The 13,648-nt window shown below is 37.8% G+C and overlaps 1 protein-coding gene across 1 annotated transcript in view; it reads right to left on the bottom strand.

Moving 5' to 3' along the window:
- The window catches only part of si:dkey-215k6.1 (transmembrane protein 132D), a 172,885-nt gene that overhangs the window by 109,933 nt on the left and 49,304 nt on the right, over positions 1 to 13,648 (bottom strand). Inside the window, exon 4 of the mRNA XM_055161940.1 lies at positions 6,574 to 6,714. Coding sequence (XP_055017915.1) covers positions 6,574 to 6,714 — 141 coding nt within the window. The remainder of the gene's footprint in view (positions 1 to 6,573; positions 6,715 to 13,648) is intronic.

The raw sequence follows: 13,648 nt of genomic DNA, 5'->3' as shown, positions 1-13,648 counted from the left end.
TTTGCCCAACAAGGAGTGGTAAGAAGAAAAACTTAGGGCCTGTTAACATGAGAACGCTTACGGGTAAAAACGACAAAATATTTTAGTGGAAGTGCCTTTCGTTTAGATGGTGACAGTGATTTTGGGCCCTAAAAAAGCAAAAATCTGAAACCACCCTCCAGAGTGAAAAAGTTGAATACGCTCCACAGTAGAGTTTCCATCTACACTGCCCAAGACGCAAAACTCTGGTCAGATCTGATCAAATCACATACGTGTTTACGTCACATACATACAGTACACAGAAACCTGGCGTGCATACCCAGTCGAATTCCACACACTTTTGCATCACCGTATGCACGCAGATTTCCTCCTGAAAATGCTCATCTAAACATGGAATAAAAAGTGAAGACGTGACACCACTTTTATGTCTTCTTTTCAGACCCTCATCATATAAATGTAGCCTTATTTAGTCCCAGCCCCATCTTCTAATTTAAAGGTGCATTGTGTAACTTTTTTGGTGGAGGGTCCCATCAAATGCTTTTCTCCATGGAGATGTTACTGCTTTGTCTGGAATGTTTCACAGTATGGCACTAAGCCTCTCTATGTCCATGGATACCAAACCACATCTGTGGAGAGGCAATCCCACTCACAGTTAGAATGCCTGCTTTTCTGGGTATTTTTGAGCTATAAAACCACCTGCGATTTAATAAATGTAAGGTAGAGCTATTTAGTTTAGTTTAGTTTAGTTATTTAATAAGACAGGGACAGTGCACAAAATACATTAAACTTAACAGGAGAGATGCATTCTATCAGGTTGTAGCACCAGTGCTAATTTCCACCTGTAGTCTCTGGACAGGTTGATGCTATGGTTCATAAAATCAAACATACAAAAAGAATGTCTTTATAATGTCCGGAGCATCATAACAATTCTGTGTCATCATTTAAACCCAGTTCTCTCAGCACCTTAAAAACACCATCCTTATCAAAATCATCAATTAATTCATTCACTCCAGAAAATCACACTCTTTCCATACACTTATCAGTCCACATTTTGGGCACAGGTTTGGTTTAAGAGGAGCCATTGTTTCTCCAGGCGTGAGAATGTGCCATAGTTTGTACATGTGATCAGCTCTGTTGGTAACATGTTCCACTGACAGACGGCGGCGTATGAAAAGATTGAGTTTCCAAATGCTGTCCTGCGTTTGGGGATCCTGTACTTGCCACGTACAGTGGATCGAGTGGCTCAGAAGGAGGTTTCGGACGTCAGAAAAACAAACTGTTTCATTGGAGGAGCAGCAGTATCATGAATGATCTTAAACAGCAGACACACATTTGCATACATGATCAGGTTTTCAAAATGTAGAATGCTGTGAGAATATGAAGAATATGGCAGTGGTGGAATAGCCGACTTTTTTTGTCCTGGGTCTTGAGAGCGCTTTTATGTAATGATTCTACAGGCCTCAGAGTTGATTTAAAAGCCTGTGACCAACTTGTTATGCAGTAAAGAAAGTGTGGCATTATCATTGCATTTAGATAAGCACCTGAGGCTTCAGTAGTTGGGGAGTTTCTGATGTATCTGAAATTGGCCATGTTGAATATTATAGTGTTTGTTAACTTTTTAATGTGCTTTTTAAAACATAAATTTGGTTTCAGAATAATTCCTAGATATTTTACCTGCTCAACATGATTAATCTTCTGCCCTTCAATCAGAATTTCAGGATAGTTTTGAGGTTTGTGACGATTTGTAAAAAACATAGAAACAGTTCTGTCGATATTTAAAGTGAGACAAGAGTTTTTTAACCAAGTAGAAACCTTAGACATATTCTCTGACCGTTTTTGAGCAACTTTGTGAATTTAATGTCATACAATGGAACATTTCAGGCAAAGTAATGACATATAGAAACAAGAAGGTGACAGACCCCAATCAAAAAGCTACATAGTGCACCTTAAACATAATAAGCATTCTTTTGTATTCTTCATACATTTTTACATGTGAGGATAAAGTGTAACTGTTATATCATTGTAACCTAACAATCATCCAACAATGTTATTCTGATATTCTTCACTTATTATTCAACATACAGGCCCTTCATAAAGAATACATAGAAACCCAAACAGATCCCTAAATGACTGGTTTATGATAAGGTAGGTGATCATATTGTTAAGCTGCTATGCGAAGATAAAGTCCTTTAGTCATCCGTGGAGCTATTAAATAAATGCACATTTTAATTCACTACTTCAATTCCCTCCTTTACCGACATACAGTAGGTACATCAATCCATTGTCACAGGCTTAATTGCCGTAGCTGATAATTCCTCCCACCTTTTCATTCATAAAAAGCGAAGTCACTACACATCTCCACCGGCGCGAGCTCATTACAGATTAATACAGATGAGCTCTTTTAATTAGCCCTCCCGCCCACACAGGAGCAGTTTAAAGCCTGATCCTTGTACATCCTTGTATACACTTGCAACTGTGCATAGTGCGACTCTTCCTCCCACATAGATTCTACATTACAGCCTGGAATCATTAGTGAATCTTTCTCTATCACATTCTCCTAGCGTTGTGTGTCTTCAGTACACAGCACAGCAGCACCACATGCATAAATAGTTGTGGTCTGTAATCTCCGCTTTGAGCCACATCTTTGTTTAGTGTCACTTTGAAGAGTTTGCATGTGAAAACCATACCATAATCTGATTTCTGAATGCGGCTATTTCTATATTTACCTTAGTGTCATTTAGATGAGTTCTTCCTTCAGGGCGAGATGGGGGAATGCCACATATAGATAAGTAGTAAAGCTTGTATGGAAGAAAGGAAGCTGTTTGGGATCACCTCCATTCTACTGCACATGGCTAGCTCCAACAACATGGTTTTGATGGATGATACTGGCTTGTGTAAAATAACTTCTCTGCTCGAGGCCCTAGCGGCTGCACATCCTGAAATCCATCTCTTGCTTTGTTATTATTGAGGTACATGGCAAATCCATGTACGATCAAAGCACATTTAAGCTGTAGCAGTGTGAATTGTCATATTGAATACTTGCGGCACACCCCTGGAGGTATAGTTAAGTTAAAGGTGGGAGGCACAATTTTATTCTTGTAAATTAGCTTTTTTTTTTTTTTTTTTCATGCCGTATATTGGAGAAACAGCTCATTGTGACCAAATCAGATGTACAAACTATTTAGATTTAGATTCTTTCTTCGTCCTTTTGCAATTGTAATGCAATGTTAAGAATGTGTAATGCAATGTTAAAAATATCAGTGAACATGGTCAAGTGTACCAATGTGCAAAAATACATATAATAAGGAAATAGCATGAATAAATTGGGGTAGAAAACATCTACTTGATTATGGGTCTGTCTTGAAATGGTAAAATGCCTTGACCTGGACTAAAACTCAGGGTTAAAGGCCCTGTATTAAACGAAATTTACTCTTGTGAGATTTAAGCCATGTTATAATGCTGTATAATGATGCTCATCAAAAACACACATGGGGTTGTGTTTGTTTGTTTCATTCACACATAACTGCGTAACCCTTTATTATTAGTCAGTCTACATCTCCAAAGCTCAAGTGCTCTCCACCTTGTGATGTCATGAAATGTTTTCAAGTTAACAGCTACCTTTTACCTTTAGTTCAGTGGAGATTGGCAGTTCAAGGGCTGAAATGATCCAAATGATTCCAGTGAAGGTGTATGTAATATAAAAACACAGTGGAGCAATTCCTGTATTACCACATGACATCACAAGGTGGAGTAGAGTGTTTTCTCTTAGAGAGAAAAACTTGTCCTAAATATACAGAGTTTGTGTGAATGAAACAAACAACTCCAGGTATGTTTTTCGTGAGGAAACTAAATTATAACATTGATCAGAAAATAGCGTAAAATGGTTTCCTTTAAGTTCTTCATCCATTAAAACACACACAAAAAAATCACAAGAATCATGTTTTTTGTTTTTTTTCTTCTTTTTACAAGGTTGTAGGCTAAGGTGCAGAGATAAATATTGCCAGATTAGAACTGTGATCTGGATCCAAGCTTAAATGTAAAATACTATCTTCTTTTTTTTCTTTTTTTTAATCATCCATCTACTGAGCTCTTGCTTTCTTTAACCACATCGCCATTTTGCACAGTCAAATAAGCACAATGCAAGGACAACCGATCTCATCTCTTCTCTTGATAAAAAGCACAAATGCGTTGTTGTATTACATTAAATTGCATTTGCGCCACATTGGTACTGAAGCTGTGATTGATGCTGTCCATTAGTCAAGAGGAGAGGTGGCTAACAGCTGTAGCTAAGTGCTGCTAATTGAAGTTGGGTCTGGCCATAAAACTTTTATACAACTCATTAGCAATCGTCCCAGCCAACGCACAAAAGTTTTTAGGAGGAAAAAAGTTTGGATTGGGTGAAGGTTACGGGGAAACGGAGAGACGAGGGGAGATATTATGCACTAAGCTACTCTGTGTAAATTTCAAATAAGTCTTGTATAAGAACTCATGTCTTTTGACTTTGAAGTATCACTGTTCACTTCCAAGGTCTCTATACCAAAGAGTAGGCCTGTCATGCTAACCCATTTTGAAGCACAATATATTGCTATAGAGAAATACTGCGATAAATGATAATATTATTTTTTGCCATTGACACAAAGCAAAGTAATCCCAGTAAACTTTTTTAAATAGACAGTATCATTAAAAGTCCTGAGCTGCATTAAATACAAGGAAGAATAAAGCAATAATTAGCCAAATCAGTTCTTTATTCTACCCTCTACAGCTCAAATCTCACCATACAACACAAAAATTGCAAAATCTCCTCACTATTGTAAAGAAAAAGTACCACGTTAAATACGGAAGACCAAAATACATTGTTCCAGCTGCCATATATTGAACGATAAGTCGATATTGTAATTATCGTGAAAGGCCTACCAGAGTGACACCAAGATTCAAAGTTAAAAGTGCACTTTGTAACTTTTCGGTTAGGGGTCCTTCACCTTCTTGTTTCTATGGATATGTCATTACTCTGCTATGAATATTCCACACTATAGTATTAAACAGATCTGCCTTACATTTTTTTTCAAGTACAGGTGCTTTTATTGCTCAAAAATACCTAAACATACAGACTTTCTGACTGTGAGCGGGTGCCTCTCCACAGATCTGACCAGTGATTTGGCCTAGTTTGGTCTTCATGATGATAGAAAGGTTCAAAGCCACACTGTGAAACATTTCTGACAAAGCAATAGCATCTACACAGAGAAAAGCTACAAAAAGACAGAAAAGTTACACAATGCTCCTTTAATAGACCAAAAACAAAGTATCCTATATGTCCATCTATTGAACACTGTAGACTCTAGGTGTCACGGTGTGATGTTAAGTTCATTTATCATTTCCACTCGGTGTAATTATTCAAACCATTTTGCTTACTCACCCGTTACAGGGGAATAAAACAACTGTCAGTAGAAGTCTATGTGCTGATTCATGAGAAATTATTCTGAACTTTTGGTTTCCAGATGCATTTGGTCAAAGACAACAGCGTTTTTTTTATTACTTCTCAAATGTTTGCATCTAAAAATACTAGATAATATTTGATTGTCTTAACAAAGGAGGCATGGGATATTACCAGTGTTTGAGAGTCAGCATCCAAGAAAGATTTTATTTAATTTTTTTTTTTGATGATGATGATGACTGGGACTTTGGGCACCCTAGTGCTCCATTGGCTTGATTTTTTCCAAGTTACATACATCTGAAATAGCATTGTTTATAGTGATATTTAGTAACATTGGGGCAAAATCACATGCCACAAGATTTAGCAAGATAGAATTGCACATGTGAGGAAAATCATCAAGTGAGATTTTTTATGTTTAGATGTTTAGATTTGGCTCAGAAAAAAGCATTAATGCTGGTGAGCTACATTTGTAGCTGTATCAATAGTTTCAAAAAGTTGTGCTACATTGACAACAAAAATATCAAAAACAGGACAAAATTGTAAACCAAGTCACACAATTCGTTCACTGTAAATTATTTTAAAACCTCATCTTGCCTCATTCTCATGAACTCTATCATACCAATCACTAAGTTTCTCCTTACAACCTCTTGTATATAACTGTAGAGCTGATATATTTGTATTTGTTTCTATGTGTGTGTACATCTATATCTATATCTGTATCTATCTATCTATCTATCTATATCTATATCTCTATATATCTATCTATCTATCTATCTATCTATATCTATATATATATATATATATATATATATATATATATATATATATATATATATATATATATATATATATATATATATATATATATATATATATATATATATATATATATATATATATATATATATATATATATATATATTTTGTTTGTTTTGTTTTGTTTTTGTTTTTTAGAGAGAGAGAGTGAGAGAGAGAGAAGATAGATATAGATAGATATAGATATAAAGAAAATTCCTGTGGCTCTGTGGTTTGTTTAAGTCTAATTGTGAGTTTTGCCTCTTTTTCTAATAGTACGCTCTGCTGAGACTTGAATAAAGTGTCCCATCTTTAATACAACATAAAAACAGCTCAAGCCTGATAAAAGAGAAAACCATGTCTCTTACCTTTCAGCTGTGGAGGAGGCTTTCCTCTGACAGATCACCGCTAAAGAAGAGCTTCCTGGTGTCATTTCCTGTTTGATCTCCCACGCCACCAGGTTACTTGGCTTTACTGCCAGGAAGTTGATGCCTGCCTGGAACCACACCCTGCAGATGAACGCATCAGAGAAGAAGAGAAGAAGAGAGAAAACAGGTTAATATCACAGCCACTAACACGACAATTACATTTCTCTTAAATTGAAATTAGCCCGACAAAGGATTTTCTTGGCTGAATTTCCTGGAGATTTTCTTTGATCTTATATATACCATACACTTTGTTGAAAACAGCTTTAAAATTGATCGGCGCAGTGTGGTTCCGCCTCCTACGGTATGTTTTGGTGGAAGGAGACAAAAAGAAGAAAGGGGAAAGCACTTCTGGTAGCAAACATTTTTTTAAGAACTACTTCAATTCAAAGTGTGAAAAACGTTGCTAAAATATATAGATGTATTCAAATCAAGCACAGGGAATTATGACAATATACGTAGTCTATGGTCAGTAATGAGGACAGCTGAACTGGGAAGGGCATCTGGCAAAAAAAAAAAAAAAAAAAAAAAAACTCAAACAAATCAATAGGCAAATCCTCATGTGCAAGGAAGCAGCTGGTTTGCTGTATTATTGTAAATTCAATTGCACCCACAAATTGAACGGTCATAACTGGAAAATTGCAAATGCAGCAGTTATGTCACACAGTGTCCTCTATAGAGGAATAAATCTTGTCTTCATAGGCTCTTATTAAATAAGTAAGTACAAACATATTAAAATACATGAGATTTTTGTAGTTAAGTACTGGCTGGCATAATTGCAATATTTGTTAGAAAAAGCACACAATTACATATGATTTTTATTTTTTTTTTTTCAAATGTTTCCAGCTCTAAATGCCTAAAAATGACAATTTCTACTAAACAAAAGATAAAAGGAGCTGTTAATTTGAAACCTACAGCTTTGTGACATCACAAGGTGGAATAGAGCATTTTGAACTTCGAGATGCAGACAGAGTAATAATAATAACGCATCAGTTATATATAGCGCTTTTCTGGACACTCAAAGACACTTTACAGAGCATTAATCATTCATTCCAGACTCAGTGGTGGTAAGTTGCTATTGTAGCCACAGCTGCCCTGGGGTAGACTGACGGAAGCAAGGCTGCCAGTCTGTGCCATCAGCCCCCCTGACCACCACAATCACTCACACACATACAACTTTCATACTAGGTAATGTGGGTGAAGTGCCTTGCCAAGGACACAAAGACAGTTTTTTGCGACTGGCACCTCACTGTGCCACCTGATTTTCCCAACGCTGTCCTATCCAAGTACTAACCAGGCCCAGCCCTGCTTAGCTTCTGAGATCTGATGGGATCAGGCTTTGACAAGCCGGTATGGCCAGACTAATAATAAAGGGTTACTCAAACATGTGTGAAGGAAATAAAACACAACTCCAGGTATGTTTCTGATTACATGATAACATGGCTAAAAGCTCACAAAAGTTAATTTTGCATAATATAAGACCTTTAAATTATCAATTATTTGTAAAAAATAAATATTTCCAATCCATCTCATTCTTGCTCCTTGTTCAGGATCACGGCCGGAGCATGTTCCATTTGCCTGCGACATAAAACACAGTTGACCTGAGGGAGTTCCCAGTTAATCACAGGGCTGACATTTAGACAGACAGCCAATAGCAGTCACATTCACACCAAAGGGCAATTTACAATCACTAATTCACCTGTCTGTTATATGTCTGCAGGAGGTGGGCACACAACCAGAACCACAGCTGCTACACTGAGCCTGTTAAATACTGTGCATGGCCATTTGCATATAGAGCACAGGCATTTTAATAAGTGGAACAAAAGCTGGCAAAATTGCAGTTTGATGTTAATTTGTGCAAAAAACAGAAGAAAAAAAAGAAAAAGAAAAAAGAAAACATAATTATTTTCACTTACATTATGCTTGAGGTTGCCATAACATATTTCATACTGTAGTTTACGCATGTGGCTCAACTATTTACATCCCAAAGTTTGGTGTGGTTATACCAAGTCTATTTTCCATGTTTTTTTTGTTGTTGTTGTTGTTGTTGTTTTGTGTGTGTGTGTGTGTGAAAAGCACTTATATTGGTGAATAATTAGGATGTTATGAATATGTTGTGAAAGTGCGAAATAACTGGATGGTTCCTAACCCTTCATTTTTAAAAGTAAAAATCAAGTATGACTTTAACAAATGATAAAAGAAAATATGACTGCTGCACGATCTTTCATCCAAACTTGCATTCAGAGTTGAAAACCAGAGATGGGCTTTATGAAGGCTTTGGTGTCGCCCTATGTCTCCTCTTTGAACTCCCACAATGCATTGCACCATACCAAATCTACAACTTCCTGTATGCTCTACTCCCATAGCAGCACTGTATCAGACAGAGAAGAAAGCATTACACTAGTGTGCAGCCTGTATATTCATTCTCAGTGTGACCGTGCCTTTTCATCCCAACTCCTCCGTCCCCAGGTATAATCTGTTCCTCCCTCCTCCCTGCTGTTTCACTTTATTCCAACATGGCGAGGTCTCCTTTCTTGTCATTTTCCATTTAAAATCTCATTTCCCTCCACCATTTTGGCCCCTGCATTATCATACCTGCACGGCATCCCCACCTGCCTGTTCTCGCCTCCCTTATACCTAAGTCTTCTATTCCTTTGCCTAGTCTCTTGTTTTTGTTTCCCAGCACACTTCTTTTCAGCAGTTTATTCTTAATCTCTTTATTTCATTTTTCCTTCTGTGCGCTAATCCGTCCCAGCATGCTTTGTTCTGTTTATCACCTTGACGAGACCCTACCCAAATTATTAGGACTTTTTACTAACATTTTGTGCACTGCTTTTGGGCGCATATTTAAAAAAAAAAAACAAACATGGCACCCACATTTCTTTGTAAACTTTATTTTAAACACAAACACAAGAAGCCAATCCCCTTTTGTACTTCACCGTGCTTCATGTGTTGCCAGATACTGCTGGTAAATATGTCATCCCGTGCCATCCGCGTTTTCTATGTGTGAGTGTATATATGTGTTCTATTGTAATGATAATAATCCCTACACATTGCCTTTGGTGTTCACACAAGAGAACAGAGCCTCATGATTATACCAGGCCTAGGTTTTCTTCTGCTCACAGTACAGCTTTAAAAATCTTCACTGTGTGTGTGTTATGTGCAGGAATTGAAAAGGAGGGAGCCAAACAATGTCTTTCATATATTTCTGTTTAATAATTTTCTCGGTCTCAAATTGTTGGATCCATAGGTGCAAGAAAGAACCTCTATATGTCCAATGGTAACTGTATGTGACAATACTATACTATTTATCATATTATGTGGTGCACCTTTTTCACTTCAAAGCTACAGATCACTAGCCAGGCTGGCGCCACTTAGTGCCTTCACTCAATTTCATTTCTCTCCAGTGACTAGGTCAGGAATTGGAGTACACTAGACGGTTTGCAAGAACCCCGGAAGTGTGAGTTCGGGCACCAGCCAATCAGCAAAGAGCCATACATTTTGTGTTGTCAACAGTTCTCGAGATCAAGGATTTAAAGCTGAAACAAAAGCAATGTTTGGTGAATTTTATCAATGGGAAAGACGTTATTGTCCTTCTTCCCACGGGATTTGGGAAAAATTTAATATACCAGTTAAGCCCATTAGCAGCGTATTACATACGTCACGACCAAATAGCAGTGATTGGTTAAATAAAAAAACGTGAACAAATTCTAATGCTGCAACGTCAGACGGTTTCCACGAAGTGAAATCAATCGCTGCTTCGGTCGTGATGCATGTAATGCGCCGTAGGAAGAGGGCAATAACGTCTTGCCCCTTGATAAAATTCACCAAACTTTCTCTTTGTTCAGGCTTTAAATCCTTGGTCTCGGGAATCTTGGCCAAAACAGAATGTCTGGCTTTGTCTACATCCATCTCGACCACTTTGTTTGCTGTTGTGCTGTACCACAAAAGGGACCCATACAGGTGCTTGAGTTTGACGTCATGCCTTCACAGCTCTTCGCTGACTGGCCGGTGTGCAGTCTACAACTTCCAGAGTTCTTGCAAATCATCTAGTGTATTCTGATTCCTGACCTAGTCGCTGGAGACAAATGAAATTGAGCGGAGGCACTAGGTGGCACCAGCCTGGCTTGCAGAGTCCTACGTGTATCACCAATTAAGAAAATACAGTTGGAGAACAAAGTTAGCACAGAGCAGTAGTTATATGCGAGTAGCAGTGAATACGGGTTGATCGCCAAAATGGTGTCTTGAAAATTCTCAACTAGAGTCATGTATTAAAGCATTTTTTGTCATACAGTCTTACTCACAGTGAGAACAGTAACCAAAAGCTTTACTCAAGTAAGAGTACTGTTATTTAAATAAAAATATTACTAGAAACAAAAGTATCTGGGCACTAACAATTTCCCCAAACCATTTTACTCCCACTTGAGGAATTTCAGGGAGATATTAAGGGATATAATTTTGAAGTAATGGTACTTTTAATTGAGCACAATTTTTAGCCACTTTCTCCACCTTTGATCCCCACCCTATTCCCTCCCTCTAAGCAACATATCAGTCCTTCCACTGACTATTAAATATAAACAGCTATACACTACTTATAGAAACTGCAGCACTGTCTAAATGTACTGGGTTTATTGCGTTGTCATTTCTAATCTTCACTAGCTCAAATGCATCTGTAAAAATTGAACTTCAATAACTGCAATATGAAACTTCTTCATAAATTTCCTTGGACTTGGCTAGACCAAAATAGGAAATTGTGCTTCAAGAATTTATTCATCTCTAAATAAAACTTTCCCCAAACTTTTATAACTTAATAGAATTTCCCCCTCTCTCTCCTTCTCTGCTCGTCACTGCTGAGCCAAGCCTGCACAAAGATAATCCACTTCAAAGGGAGAGAAATGCAGCCAGTCTGAGCAACCAAAGAGCGTCAGGCGGCAGGTGAGGCAGGTACAGTAGTGACAGAGTGACAGGAGCCAGAGGAACACCTGACGGGAGCCTCCACAGGGTGCAATCTCAACACTGCAGATGTCAAGGTCAAGTTAAAGACACAAAATACAAACTACATGCTGAAAAAAAAAAAAAAAAAAACACAACAGTAAGAAAGCTCACGTCACTTCATGGCTTAGCTCCAAGTTGAGTCTGAAAAAAGCAGCTTCTTTTAAAAATAGAACTATATGAGAAACAGTCTCTTCAACCAAGCAGTATGGTGGTTGCTAGCGCGCTCTTGTCTCACAGGAAGAAGATTCCAGGTTCAGCTCCCGGGCTTTCTGAGTCTGAGTTCATGTTTCTCCCTGTGTATGGTGGGTTTCCTTCAGGCTCTTCCTGCCTAGCTCAAGATCTGGAGATGGATCTACTGGTCCTGACAGGTTGCCCCATCATCAGTGAAGGATTGGTCAAATGCTTAGGCTGTATATATAAATGGACACAGCTATCCCACTAGTCACCATGTTCTAAATAGGAAGTGAATATGGGGACTCTTCCACCTCCATCCACTCTGTTTCCAATTGATTTTACACTGAAAAACTGTCGCCCCTCACTCTGTAACTGCTGCTGTGAGACTTGTAACTTTGGTCTTAAAATGTCCATATTAACCCTCTCTACATGATCCTGGTGTTTTTTATTCCGCTATTTTGTACGCAAATAAATTCCTATTCCTAATACGGCTCCAAATTCACCCCTATAACTGCTAGCATTGTGAGCTTCATTTGACTGGAGCAAAACACTATGACTGAGGTCACACTGGCCACTTCTTTATACAGTCTATGATCAAATGCAGAGGACAAATTTCTTCATGGGCAAATAAAGTACCTTGCCTAATCTGGCATTGGACCAGTAAAAAAAATAAAAATAAATTAGTCAACGATGAGTCAACAACCCCTTCAGTGGCTTGGATAAGCATATTTATCACAATAGAAAGGTGAGGATATCAAGCTTGATTTCCATAGTGAAGTGTCTTCCTGGTCTTACATTTCCTTTTTCAGTCAAGTTGATAGTTTGGTTGAGCCCTCACTGTAACACACAAGCTATTTCTTGAAACGCATACGCAAGGAAAGATTGCCTTCCCATAATGCATCAGTGCAGCAGTACGTGTGTCTTGTCAGTTGACGGACAGGGCTGCGTCCCTAAGCTGCTTCTGTCAGATCTGCGTACATCAACACAATGTTTCCTTTTCCCAATCTGTCTACTTCCTTTACTAACACAGTGAGACAGGCTAAAACCCACAACACACTCCTTATACTTCAACATATGCTTTTAATATGTCAGTTCATCATGACAGCTCACTCCCAGGCACTGTCTAATTAACTAACAAGATCATATTTACCAGCTTGTTGCCTTGTCCTTTCAACAATTACACAGTGCCGCTGATTTCCCTATTCTTGATTCAGCCAAAACGATATTGGCTAATGTCAAAGCAGCGCACTTAAAAGTTTATTTACGTGGACCTGCGGAGCTTCTACTGCATTACAATTGATTTTCCTTTACGTTTCTCTGGAGCAATGCCTTGTTTATGGGCACTTCAACACAGTTTTGGAGTGGAAAAAATGGACTATGTGGTAGAAGGAAACAGCACAGTGTTGTGCCAAACAGCAGCTCTCTAAATAGCATTTTTATTTTACTCAGAAATCATGGCCAATGGGTGTCATTAAATTATGATTTGAGATTCTAATCTTATTTCTATGTAAATGTTTAAAGGGCTTTACCAAAAATACAACGCCTCCAAACAACATTGTTCAAAGTTTTACTTAATTATCTCTTTGTTAGGAGCAAGGCACAAGCAAAGTGCTTTGTTATCATGCTTTTGGAAAATGAAAACCTTGTAAATGATGATAGATATTATAGTTATACCATAGAGTTTATAGGTTACCAAACTTTTTTTTTTCTCGTAAAAGAGTAAATTTCATTCTTTGCCCCATAAAGTATATTGTAAAAGTTGTACTTTGTGTTAACTTAGTTGGCATCTTATTATACCGTTTTTTTGTTTTTTTTTTCATAATCACAACACCCCGATGAAAGAAAAGTT

This window comes from Boleophthalmus pectinirostris, unplaced genomic scaffold, assembly GCF_026225935.1.
Source record: "Boleophthalmus pectinirostris isolate CB_2022bp ecotype Guang Dong unplaced genomic scaffold, ASM2622593v1 HiC_scaffold_4, whole genome shotgun sequence".
In the NCBI taxonomy this organism is placed as follows: Eukaryota; Metazoa; Chordata; class Actinopteri; order Gobiiformes; family Gobiidae; genus Boleophthalmus; species Boleophthalmus pectinirostris.
This window is presented reverse-complemented; position numbering and strand designations above follow the sequence as displayed.